The sequence below is a fragment of the Phoca vitulina genome, unplaced genomic scaffold (genome assembly GCF_004348235.1).
Source record: "Phoca vitulina isolate PV1807 unplaced genomic scaffold, GSC_HSeal_1.0 scaffold38, whole genome shotgun sequence".
NCBI classification, from domain to species: domain Eukaryota; kingdom Metazoa; phylum Chordata; class Mammalia; order Carnivora; family Phocidae; genus Phoca; species Phoca vitulina.
Window position 1 is genome coordinate 16,116,623 of NW_022589741.1, and position 13,827 is coordinate 16,130,449.

General features: G+C 36.0%; 1 protein-coding gene across 5 annotated transcripts in view; it reads left to right on the forward strand.

Annotated features, from left to right (window-relative positions):
• The window catches only part of ARHGEF12 (Rho guanine nucleotide exchange factor 12), a 145,883-nt gene that overhangs the window by 77,412 nt on the left and 54,644 nt on the right, over positions 1-13,827 (forward strand). For all 5 annotated transcript variants that reach the window (XM_032428058.1, XM_032428059.1, XM_032428061.1 and 2 more), the window contains 4 exons: positions 8,176-8,274; positions 8,898-8,947; positions 10,443-10,500; positions 13,036-13,214. In XM_032428058.1, the coding sequence (XP_032283949.1) occupies positions 8,176-8,274; positions 8,898-8,947; positions 10,443-10,500; positions 13,036-13,214 (386 nt within the window). The remainder of the gene's footprint in view (positions 1-8,175; positions 8,275-8,897; positions 8,948-10,442; positions 10,501-13,035; positions 13,215-13,827) is intronic.

Genomic DNA, 13,827 nt, shown 5'->3' on the forward strand with positions numbered 1-13,827 from the left:
TGAGCAGGGAGCCCGACATGGGACTCCATCCCAGGACCCTGAGATCATGACCTGAGTCGAAGGCAGACACTCAATTGACTGAGCCACCCAGTTGCCCTTCAGAGTGTATTTTTAAAAAATTCTTACCTTTTTTAAGTTCAGCCTTCTCCAACGTATAAAGGTAAAAGTCCCCAAGTTATTCTTTCTGCTTTCTTCGTCAGCCTGGCAGAGAACACTGTACAACAGGAACCTTCTATGTCCTCATAAGTCCCTCACTTCCTAACCTCTTCAAGTCTGACTTCTGAACACATACTATCTGGAAGGTGAACCAAAAGATCCTACTTGAAAATCTGTGAACTTTTTCTCAGTTCTCACCTTCCTCTGAACAAATTGGCAATGCTGATACCCTTTTTTTTGGTTTCTGTAATATTACATTAATCTGGTTCTTTTCTCTCTGCAATTGTTTTCTCTTTTGTTTACTTGATTGCTTTTTCCCTTTTATAGATGTGGGGGTGGCCTGCGTTTCTGTCCTTGATCTTTTCCCCTTGTCAAGTGTTCTATTTTTAACTGTTTACTGAATACTTTCACTCTGACCATCTTTCAAATTCAGAATAACCAATGTGCAATTCATCCTTGTTCCCTGTGGCTAGAAATCAATCTTCCTCATGATTCCCTGATTCTTTTCATCGCACTACCATTCTGCCACTCACCGAGTCTCGTTTTCTTCAAGTTATCTTTGACTGCTCCCTTTCCCCTGTCCTCGGGAGTCAGCAATTGGCCAGGTCCCGTGGATTCTACCATCACATTATCTTTCATCCCTCAGTCTTTGGTTCTGTCGCCACTGTTTTGTTCAGTTTTCCATCGCATCATGAGACTATTTGCAGAGACTCATAACTTTCTTTGACGTCGATTTCACATTGATTCACTTCCTTTTCTCCATTCCAGTCTCTCTGTTAGATTAATATGATTAAAGTAAGGATTTGGTCATTCACTTAGTAGGAAAGTACAAAGAGTTAATTAAGATGTGCTGTAATTTGTTTCCAGTTTATCATTCTGCCTTAATCCACTGCTCTTACTTCTCCTACCATTTACCTAAAGGTACCAGCCTGTCCTCCAGTTTTCCCTTTCCAAATATGGCTTGGTATTCTTCCTTTGCTCATGCCATTCCCATTGTTTTGAATGGTTTACGTCCTATAACTCTCCACCCTACAAGGCCCAATTCAAATACTGCCTCCAGCACAGGGCTTTCCTGGGTTTGCCCCGAGCCTCTGTGGTCTAACCTTTGACATCCTGCTTTGTATCTAGTTATTTGTGTTTCTGTCTGTCTTTGCATCTCCCACAATGCTTGCCACAGTGGAGGCACTCATTTAATGAGTTTTGAATGAGTGATTATTGATATCTGAATGAAGTATTTTAGTAAGGAGAACTGATAGCATAAGCATCTTGATTGGATTTTTCTTCTCTTCAGAAAAATTTCAAGGTACAAGAAAACATAACTTAGAAAAGAGACTTACTGCTGGTAATAGTCTAAAAGAATGAAATCAGCATACTTGGAAGTTAAAGCTTCCTCTTGCTGGCAGCATTGTGCATTTAGAATCCAGAAGCTTCTTAATCAAAGGATTATCTGAGGTCTTACTCATAAAACATGTATGTCTGGCAGCAGTTTAAAAATGAGCTGTTTTTATGAGGTTGCACATGGTCTTTCTCCACACCCTTCCCTGAAGCTAATTCTTGAGAGGTGAGACTTAGAGAAGTTTGGTCATGTAATAAAATGAAAGGTGAAGAAAGACTAGTGTGCTTCCACTAGAATAAATGCAGTATGGAAGGTTCGGCACGTTGCCTTGCATATTTAACACTCCGTTTTCCATAATTTGCTGTTTGGTACTATTGTTGTTGCTTTTTTCCAGGAGTGTATTACAGTGAAATCTGAGAGTACTTTCTCCTCTTTTTCAGAGTACCTTTTTATGACTTCTTCCGCTCCCCACTCCAAAGCCTTACAAAGGCTTAATTTTTTTCACTTTCAAAATACCATCCTTGGTAATTATCTTTTGAGTAAGAATCAATTGTTTTGCGTTGGTTTCAAATACCACACTGTCATAACAAGAAAAAGAAATGCTCTTTGTTATAAAGAGAAAATAAAATTTAGGAAAGGATAGTATTTATATAAATTTTATAGAACATTTTTACTTCACTGATGATATGAAGCATGAGATCTATTATTGGCTTCCAGGTGAAATAGCATAATCCTTAACAGACAGGAAATAAATAAAAATGTATTGGTAACTAGAGGAGTTATTTTAGGGTAGGTGGGAAATCAAATTGTTTAAGTTAGAATTTAGGCAGGGCAGGAGGAGGTTAGTGTCCTTCTAAAAGTATTTCTCTACTTGGCATGGTTTTCAGGGCTATGATTTTACTTTTTCCTAGAAAGTGATTGGGTATGATTTAAAATTTCCTGTATCTAAAATGAATTCAAATTTACTTCGTAAATATTCACTGATTACCTGTTGTATGCCAGGCACTATGACAAGGGATAGAGATACAAAGATAATAGGATCTGTACCTGCTTTCTAGGAGTTCACAGTCTAGCACAAAAGAAGAATCTTAATACATTGTGGTAAGTACATGAGATATGCACTTGTTTACCAATACTCCATGTGCCCTTAAAAAGTAGATAGTTGTGGGAAAAAAATCTTCTATGGCACTAAGAACGATGAGAATGAAGAAATATTACCATGACCAAATTTCAGGGGAGGTTGAGCCTCATCATTATCTTATTTATTGGACACTCTCTGCCTGTCTTCACACACAGTGCTTGGATGCAGCTCACAGTAAAGTGATTTGTGACCTTATAAAAACTCATATTCAGAGGTAAACACATTATATGGTAATTCTAATAGACAATAAGTAATTTAGCATAACAAACCAGCCAGCAAACCATGGACTATATGTGTGTGTAAAAACCAGAAAAAGTGGGGCGCCTGGGTGGCTCAGTCGTTAAGCGTCTGCCTTCGGCTCAGGTCATGATCCCAGGGTCCTGGGATCGAGCGCTGCATCGGGCTCCCTGCTCAGCCGGGAAGCCTTCTTTTCCCTCTCCCACTCCCCCTGCTTGTGTTCCCTCTCTTGCTGTCTCTCTCTTTCTGTCAAATAAATAAATAAATAAAATCTTAAAAAAAAAAAAAAGTAAAAATGATGGAAGGTGTTGGTTGGTTGGTTGGTTTTAATTAATGAAATGTGAAAATGGCTATTTTGGAGTTAGGGCTCCACTTTTAACTTTCCCTTCTTTCATAAAATCTATGGGGCCTGTTACCTGTCCTATACTCTGATTCTTCATTAGACATTGCCATTGTTTCCCTATGTCTCTGTTGTCCTTTCCTGCCAAGATTTTAAGTTCTTTGAGGGCACAGACTTGTAATAGTTTTGTCTTCCTCACAACACCCACAGACTGCAGTGTTAAATGACTGATAGATGTTCGATGCAAATTTGCTAAAACAAAAAAGTGGATTTTTGTTTGTCAAAAAGGACATTTCATCGATGTGATAATTTAGTCCTTGGTGATTTCAGGTTGGTGTATCGGTAATTTCAATGTGAAGTATTGCTGATTTCAGTGTTAAGGGTGTGAAAGGTGGAATTTATCTTCTGTGGTGGGTTAAAACAGCTTCTGGTCTACAACAAGTAGAACATTTCTCTCAAGGAAAGAAAAAGCATTTTATTTGATTTTGAATGGGAAGAACATAATAGATCTAAGCATTTGAAAGACTGGATTTCTGAATTTTGAAAGACTGGATTTCCAAATTTTGAATGGCATGGTAGCTTAGTTTTTTTACTTAATTATGACCCCAAGTCCAAGTTCTTGCAGATGATATAGATTCCTAGGACAAAATAGTATCATCAGTTTGAATTGCATAGATTCTGAATTGGCTGTATACAGAAGGCATGTTTTCCTTTTGTATTGTTTCAGTGATTCTTATGATTCTATATGATCTTATATGTTAAGTACATCAAGTTCTCAGATTAGCAGATAGACTTGGAATAATAATAAAGGGACAATATAGTGGGGTTGGGGAGAGGAGAAAGATGAATAGGATATGCACACAGCTCTTTCTCTGCTTCCTCCTTATCCTTTGTTCCTCCTCTCCTTTTGATGTAGAATTAAGAGGGAAAGTTATCAGGCTGGACAATTTTGAATCGTAGAAAACAGGTTTGCAATATTCTGAAGTAATCCTGCTACATTTACTCAATTTTTAGCAGTCTGTTAGGACCCTAGGCATATTTGCTAAAATTGACTCTGTCAATAACCTCCCTCTCTGAGCTTCCATCCATCTCTAGACCTCCCAACTCTTCTAATTTTTATTAATTCATGAGCAATTAAAAAAAATTCCTTCTGTGTCTGAACATTTGCCAGTTCCTGAAATAAGACTGTAAACAAGAATAGAGCCCCTACATTCTTGAAGCATATAATCTAGTCAGTGGATAAAAACAAATAGGTATCAATTGGGAGCCATAGTGTTACTAGGGGAGTAAATAGAGGGCGCTGTCTGTAAGGGGGAACCTAACCTGGTCTGGATATTTAGGAAAAGCTTACAAGAGAAGGTGATTTATTTCTTCAGGCCTTCTTGCTGTCTCCTATATTCTAAAGTTGACTTCTTAGAAGAAGCCCTGCTCCATAATATTTCCCTTCTCTATTCCTTCCCCATCCAAAACTAGTTTGCTTGTTTGTTAAAACAAAACAAAATTTAGACAAAGACATAAATGAGGATTGATCCTTTTAAGGAGCATTTGCATTAATGATAGGAGTTTAACATAAAAGTGTTTTTAATTGATGGCATGGATAGATGAGTAATATATTCCTGAGCAGGAAAATCCAAGGGCGTTGTAGCCCTAATCATAATAAAATACTATGAGTCCTTATTTGTATCAGGCATTAAGCTAAATACTTAATATATATTATATACAAGTGAAATACACAAACGTAGAGCACGAACGGGGTGGGGGAGGGCAGAAGGAGAGGGAGAGAAAATCTTGAGCAGTTCTCCGCAGAACGTGGACCCGACATGGGGCTTGGTCTCACAACCCCGAGATCATGACCTGAGCCAAAACCAAGAGTTGGACGCTCACCTCACTGAGCCACCCAGTTGCCCCAAAACGTAACAAACTCTTAATGCCAACTACTCCTCTCCCTCATTTTTTACAAGCATCCTATTCTCTACAGGGATCAGAAAAACAGTCTGTTTAAGAAGCCCAGGGGCTTAGCACAGCAAACCCCAACATTAGAAACGTTTAATTCACTGATTTTCATTCAGCTCTTAGGAGGTGGGATGGGAGAACTGGGGAACATGGATATAGTATGAGAAAAATAATTGTGTTGCAGTTGTCTTGATTTTTATTTTGAAGTCACAATAATTTATTTATTTTGAAATTTTAAAGAATTGTAAAGGAGATCATCAAATGTTTATGTTTCCAAAACTGGGCATGGATTTTAAAAGATTCTGGTAAAACATTGTCCTTATTCTATTCTGAAGGTCTCTAATTCTTATATTTATTGTATTACATAGTAGAAATTAATAAAGAATGCTTTTTCCTTGATTTTATGTATTTATACCCATTCTAGTTACAGTTTTTCCCAAATACTTGAAGGAGGCAACATTATGTCAAAGATTGAATTCTGATAGGTTATCTTTCCTCTGCCCCCATTACAATTTACTATTTTGTGGGAGTGGTGCATTTGTTAATTCAAATACTGTTTGGTGTATAGTAGTCTCTAGAATTGAGGGCTAACAAATTTTGATGTGGCAAATCATCTTTCTTAAGGTACAATTTACATAAAATAAGATGTCCTTTTAAATGTACAGTTGGATGAGTTTTGACAAAGGAATACATTCATGTAACCATTACCTTAATTAAGATATAGAACATTTCCATCACCCCAGAGAGTTCCTTCATTTCTCTTTGTGGTCATGTTCACCCTTCCTCTCCACTGTGGAACCACTAATCTGCTTTTAGTTACTATCCTTTAGTTTTGCCTGTTCTCTACTGGAATCATATAGTATGTACTCTCTTTTGTGTCTGCTTTCTTTTGCTTAGCATGATGTTTTTGTGATTTCATCCATGTTTGTTGCATGTATGAGTTATTACTTTTTTTCCTCGCTAAGTAGTACTTTATTATAATGGATAAACAACAGTTTGTTTATCCATTCATCTGTTGATAGATGTTAGAGTTGTTTCTAGTTTTTGGCTCTTGGGGACAAAACTACCATGACTATTTGTGTACCAGTCTTTATGTGGACATGAGTTTTCATTTCTCTTGGGAGTGAAATTGCTGGGTCATATGTAAATGTGTACTTACCTTTATAAGAATTTTCTAAACTGTTTTCCAAAGTGTTTGTACCATTTTACACTCCCACCAGCAATGCATGAGAGTTCTAGTTGCTCCACATCCTTCTCAACATTTGGTAATATCAGTCTTTTTATTTTTAGCCAATCAAGTTAGTGAACAGTGGTATCTCATTGTGGTTTTAGTTTGCATTTTCCTGATGACTGTGAATGTTGAGCACCTTTACATGTGCCTTTTGGCCATTGGGGTATGTTTCTTTGTGCTGCGTTTGTTCAAATCTTTTGTTTTATTTTGTTTTAAAGTAATCTTTACGCCCAACACGCAGCTTGAACTCACAACCCCAAGATCAGGAGTCGCACACTCTACTGACTGAGCCAGCCAAATGCCCCGAAATCTTTTGTTCTTTTTAAAATGTGTCCCCCATTATTGAACTGTAGAGTTGTTCTTTTTAAAATATAATCTGAATACAAGTCCTTTATCAGATATTTGTATTATGAATATTTTCTCCCACTCTGTGCCTTGCCTTTTCTTCTTCTTATCCGTGTCTTTAGAAGAACAGATATTTAAAATTTTGAGTCCAATTTCCTGGTTTTTTTCTTTTATGGTTGGTGCATTTTGCATCCTAAAAGATGTCTGCCTACCCTAAGGTCTTGATAATTTTCTCCTGTATTTTCTTATAAAAAGTTGTAGCCTTTGTGTTTAGGTACATGATTTGCTTTAAGTTAATTTTTTGTTTAAGGTTATGAGTAAGTTCATGGTTCATGTTTTCTGTACTGTGATCCACTTATTCCGGGCTTTCATTTGTAGTAGGCTCACATACTTGTGACATTTCATTAACAGCAAGAAATATATGTATTCATTAATATGCAGTCTTTAATATATCCTTTGTTTTGTACATCAGACTTACTTAAAAGGTCATGCTCTTTGTGTAAAAATCCTTATTTTGAAGAAATTTTTATTTTCCAACCATCAATATACTTGCATTATTTTACATTTCATATATTGATTTTTGGTGAAACAATTAGATTCTGCAAAGCTGAAAGTATTAAATCTCTGGCTAACACAGAGTTCAGGATCTTAAGATCTTGATCTGTGATCAGACAGCCCTAGGTACTAATCAGGGTTCTGTGATGGGACATCCCTGTTCCTTTGGTTGTGGTCCTCTTTCTTTCATCTTGCCTTGACTACTTTTGTTTGCTGTTTGCTAGAAGGAAAACAAATTCTCCTGTAGGAATCAGGTAAGTAAGTGAAAGAAACGGATTGGTTGAGCTCAAAAGTTCTTTATCTTTTCTACTTTTTTCTCCTTTCTGTTTATTTTTTCTATGAGCCTAGGTCTTTCTTCTCTTTGAACATGTTCTTTCTCCCTTTTGGGAGAAGAGCTGCCATGCTCTGCAGGCACCTCCTTTCTTTAGATAGTGTATTTTTCTGAGAATGAGATTGGATTTCTCTGGGGTTTACCATGGGATGCTTCTAGCCTAATGTCCCAAAATGTTTGATTTTCTAGGGTTTAAACATCAGTTAGAGCACCAAAAACACAGGGCAGTGGGGAGGATTTCATGTTACAAATAAATAGCAGAGATGTGAATAGGCCTTCCTTCTGTCTCCTCTCTAATACTTCTTTTCCACTTTGCCATAGCTGTGTTTAATCTCGGAGCAATTCTACTCTACCTCTCCAGTGAGAAACCAATACATATGACTTTGTTTCATTTATGGGGTTAGTACTGTGGTTTGTGATAATGGGTTTCACGTGCCATCTTGTGTTTCTCCAGATAGAATATAGTTTGTTACAGTTCATTACTAATATGTAATTATGTCTTTTTCTCTCCTATTTTCTCTTCTCTCTTTACCCTGTGGTTCTTGTGCAGGTCTTGTTCAGCGTTGTGTGATCATCCAGAAGGATGACAATGGATTTGGGCTGACGGTCAGTGGAGACAATCCAGTCTTCGTACAGTCTGTCAAAGAAGGCAAGGCATTTTTTAAAACGGTCTTGTCACTTGGGAGCAAACAGAGTAAGAAGAGAAAAGCTTCATGTCTATTGCCCAGAATAAAATAATCATATACATTGCAGGTCATATGGCCTGTTTTAGATTGGTGTTTAGTGTCCTAGTTATAGGCATGAATTCACCCCAATTGATTTTCTTTGTACGTACTAGAAAGAAAACAGTCTTATATAGTTTTAGAAACTACATGACTCCTTGTTCATGTTGCTTTATACATCATCACTTAGAGAGGTTTGTGGAATTTTATTTCTTCATGGCACCAGAGATATTTGGTAGACCAGATTAAAGAAATGGTTATATGCTCCAAAACATCCACTTTCCCCAAAATGACAATAATATGTTCTATTACCATATATTGAATACTTTCTTTATGTTGGATGCTGTAATTTGAGGTAGGTATTTTTTACCCCCATTTTACAGGTGATATTAAGGCTTAGAGTGAAAAAAAACATAATCCGTGGTCACACAACTAGTGAGTGGCAGAGGCACATGTTTTTAACCATTTGGTTATTCTGCCAATTGCATGTACTGAAAATTATCAGTGCATGCAAATGAATTACATTTTAAGTAATTAATTTCTTTTACAGATGGAGCAGCCATGCGGGCTGGGGTACAGACAGGTGATCGAATCATCAAGGTAAGAGGAAAAGACTATTACGGAATTTATGGTAGATTTAAAAACAGCATATATTAACCATATTTTATTTTTTTCACTTGGATTTTTACAAAAAGCAGTACATTATATATGATATATTTGTTGACTGTAAAAAGCATTTCATTTATTTTAAAATTAATATTACTTTTTACTGAAGGGCATAATAAAAGGTGTGAATAAATGGAGTCATGTGTGTTCTTAGATAGGAGAGTAACTCACTGTGATAAAGATCATTTCTCTCCAAACTAATCTGTTAGTAAGAAATTCTCATCAAGGGTATTAAAGAGGGCACGTTCTGCATGGAGCACTGGGTGTTATACGCAAACAATGAATCATGGAACACTACATCAAAAACTAATGATGTAATCTATGGTGATTAACATAACATAATAATAAAAAAAATTCTCATCAAAATATATTAATATGACTGGGGAGATGTGTCATTTTTTGTCAAACTGATGAGTCTTCCAAATGAATTTTACAGAGGTATAAGAATAGCTTAAAAAAAAAAAAGTGTTATGTATATGGGTATTGTGTGAGATGAGATGGTAGGGATTAATTCAAAACAAGTTGCTCTAGTCTAGATGTAGTCCTATCAGTCCAGCAACAGGCCTTGAATTCTGACCAGTATAGGAAGAGTGGATTGGTCAGTCATTACTCTTGAGACGGTTGAGTAATTTGAATACTTAAAAAATCAAATTATTATACAGGAAAAGGCACCATGAATATATTTACAAACAACTATCTGGAAAAAATTATTTGAAACTACAGAGTAGAATACCTTACTTGTAAAGAGCACTTTTAAATTCCTAAGAGAAGAATAAATAAATAGATAGATAGATAGATAGATAGATAGCCTAATAGAAAAAAAGACAAAGAATTTTATCAGGCAGTTCCCCAAAGTAATTGAAATAAATAATGTATTAAGGAGGATATGTCTCACCTCACTGATAACCAAAGAAGTAGAAATTAAAATGATAGGTGAAGGGGGACCTGGCTGGCTCAGTTGGTTAAGCGTCTGACTCTTGATTTTGGTTCAGGTCATGATCTCCGGGTTGTGAGATTGAGCCCCGTGTTGGGCTCCGCACTGGGCATGGAGCCTGCTTAAGGTTCTCTCTCTCCCTCTTCTCCTCTTCCCCTTTTCTCTCTCCCTCTCTAAAAAAATAAAATAAAATAAAATAATAGGTCAAAATATATTTGGTTGTCAGAAATGGTATGTTTTGTCATTTTTAATGGTTAGTTATAATGTCCTTTAAATCAAGGCCTTGTTTTGTATTCAAGTTCATTTTGTTGCTGAGTATACCTTACAGAAGAATATCGATAAAAGTGAATATTGAACCAAATATATACATATTTTAATATAGTTCTCAGTGCTATATTATATTATAATTGGTTGTATTATGTATAATAATTCCTAAAGTCAATATATCCATTCTCAATGGAATGTATCTGACATGCTATTTTCATTTTCTTACAGGTGAATGGAACTCTGGTGACTCATTCAAACCATTTGGAAGTGGTGAAGCTAATCAAATGTAGGTGAATGTTATTCTCAGTTTTAATTGGTTTCTGAATGCCTTAAAGCAAGGATCAGAAAACACTTATGTAATAAGCCAGAGAGTAAATATTTTAGGATTTGTGGGCCTTATGGTCTACTACTCTGTTTTCTCTTTGTAGCACAAAAGCACCCATAGGCAGTATGTAAATGAATGGGTATGGTTGTATTTCAGTAAAACTTTATTTTGTCAAAACAATCTGTGGGTCAGACTTAGCCTCTTGGCTGGAGTTTGCTTTAACCCTGCATTAAAGGAAAGTCTGAGGTGAAAATTCTTAATTAATAACTATCTTTTATCCACTTCATGTATGTGGTTGATTATAATATCCTTGTCACTCTTGGTAATATAGAAAGCATGTATTTGAAAGAAATGCATGAGTCATCTGAGGGGGAAGAGACTGAGAATTCAGATGGAATGGCCCGGATGAACTGAAATGGAACTTTAAAAATCATCTAGCATAGTCATGTTTCCTCAGATAAGTAAATCATTAAATAAAAACCAGGGTAGTGATCTCTTGGAAATCTCCAGGGTTAAGAATTTAGAATCTTCTGCATCAAAACTCTTCCACGGTAGACTACAAGTAAGAGATAGTTGTTTATGGCCAAGCAGAAACACTACTATTTTATTTAATCCTGTTTTTGTTTCATAGAGTGGACATCTTTAGAATAAATTTAATAAACTGAATTGCCCATCTTACTGTTTAACTAAAGCAACGCCTGAATCCTTTTTACCTTTTCATCAGACTACCAGGGCTTTAAATCGTCCCTGTGATCATAGTTCTTCACTTTAGTACTTTGTAAAAAGAAATGGGATGATCAAAATTAAATCCCCATTCTTGAATCAGTTTGATTATTTATGTAATGAGATTGTGGTTTATACATTTTTATGTGCTACATTAATATGGTGGTTTTTGGTAATAAATATATGCCTGATAACTATTACAAAGAGTAAGATTATTTCTTTAGCTTTTTAGGTTATATATTTTACTCATTCCAGTGTAAATTTTACTTAAAAAAAGTAAATCCTAGCACTGTAGCAGGTAAGATGACTTATCCAATACTGAGAGCCTGTCTAAAATTTTAAAGTAAGGGTAAAACACTATGAGCCTCTAGAACAGATCTAAATTTGCAATGCCTCACACCTGGGTACTCTACTTGTACTGGTCCCTCATGTCCTACTGTGTAATGCATCCTCTGGACATGATAAAAGGGATTTTAAATGAAAGCAGTTTAAACATTGCTGTAGAAGAGAGGGGAAGAAATAGGAAGCTAGTGGAGGCAAGTAAAGTAAATAAGTATATTTACGTATGTATAAATATATATATATTTACTTATACATGGATAAGTAAATAAGCTATAATACATAACTTTCTGACAGAAATACAATTGAAAAACCTTAAAAAGTGTATGTCCCTAAAATACCCCCAAATCATAGCACTTATGACCATTAAGTGTAGAAAAAGGCTTTTAGAACATTCTAACTCAAACACTGAAATAATTGACAGTGAGTTCCATGGGTGGTTAAATAGGGAGAAAAGTGTGAAATACATTTAGAAGTTCTATTGGAAAGTCTAAGAGGAAGATTTTGTCATTCAGAGGTCAGTTATCTAGAAAAGTCATTGCTTTGGAAAGTCTCCTTTCTTCTTGATGCTAGATAAATAACGAATGTCTGTTGTCGAGTCTTTCTGGTCAGGGTTGGTTTTGCTTTCTGTACTTTCTTCCTCCTGTAATATGCCTAGTGAAGTTCTGTCTTCTCCGTATTTTAAAAATAAAACATTACGGGGCGCCTGGGTGGCTCAGTCATTAAGCATCTGCCTTTGGCTTAGGTCATGATCCCGGGCTCCTGGGATCGAGCCCCGCATCGGGCTCCCTGCTCAGCAGGGAAGCCTGCTTCTCCCTCTCCCACTCCCCCTGCTTGTGTTCCCTCTCTCACTGTGTCTCTCTCTGTCAAATAAATAAAAATCTTAAAATAAATAAATAAAATAAAACAACAAAATAAAAAAACACATTTATTGTGTGTTCTTTTCTAATTTTTGTGGGATATTTTTTTGTCCTTCTCATTTTTTTAAGTTAATTTAAAATTGCATCATGATATTCCAGAAAATCAGTTAAACCCTACCTAATTAGTATCATTTCAAATTATGATTACTTAAATCTAAATGTACATTTAAGAAATTAATTGAACATAACCATTAGTATAAGGTTGCTGTTAACTCACCCTTCCCTAAATTAAAAACAATTCTTGGGATTATAAGTTTTATTTGCCTTTGTGTAATATCTGATCTTATGAAAAGTAATTTGCCATTTGAAAATGGCATTGTTCTTTTAGATTTTTAGGGGAGTCATAAAGAAGAAATGACAAGTTGGTTTCTTTTTCTGTGGAACAATGGTTAGCAGATGATCAAACTTGCTCACATAACTGGATCTTATAGAACTGTCAAAGGGGAAGTAGCAAAATGCTGTAAACAAGCTTTTGATAGTGTTATTTTTCCTTCCTCTCTCTCTCCACCGCAAGCTGGTTCCTATGTAGCTCTCACTGTGCAGGGACGCCCACCTGGGTCGCCCCAGATTCCACTCGCCGAATCTGAAGTAGAGCCATCAGTCATTGGACATATGTCTCCCATCATGACATCCCCTCATTCACCTGGAGCATCTGGGAACATGGAGAGAATTACTAGTCCTGTGCTCATGGGGGTAAGAGGGGAAAACTTCTTTTAAACGCTCAGTTTATAATGATGCCTTTGCTTTATATTAAGAGTTTTAAAGTATTGATCTGATAAATTTAAGTTCAGGATACTGGAAAATAGCTTCCTAATATAAAAAAAATTATGTCATAATTTGAGATGATTACAGAGTGTTGGGATAGCAGATTGAATTAAGAAATATTTAACACCTGCCATGTACAAAACAGGGTGCCATTCACAAAAATATAATTAAGATACCCTATGTTCAAGGTCCTTAGTTATCTTAGAATATATACTCTCAGAGGACAGAGTTTTGTTTGTTTATTGTTATGTCCCCCGGACCTGAAATATTGCTTGGCATATAGTAGATACATAAACCCTTGTTGTTTGAGATAGAATCAAGAGTATACGAGTAATTATAATACCAAGGCAGAATGTAGACATTATGAGGGGGGAAATATTAAGTTCTGTGACAATTCAGAGGAGGGAGGAAGCACATCCGGTTGTAATAAGGAAGGACTTTATGGAAAGCTATTATTTGAATCGAGCCTTGAAAAACAGGTAACATTTAAGTGGTGGCAATGGGGAGGAAAGGAGCCCAGGTAAAAGAAGTAGAATAAATA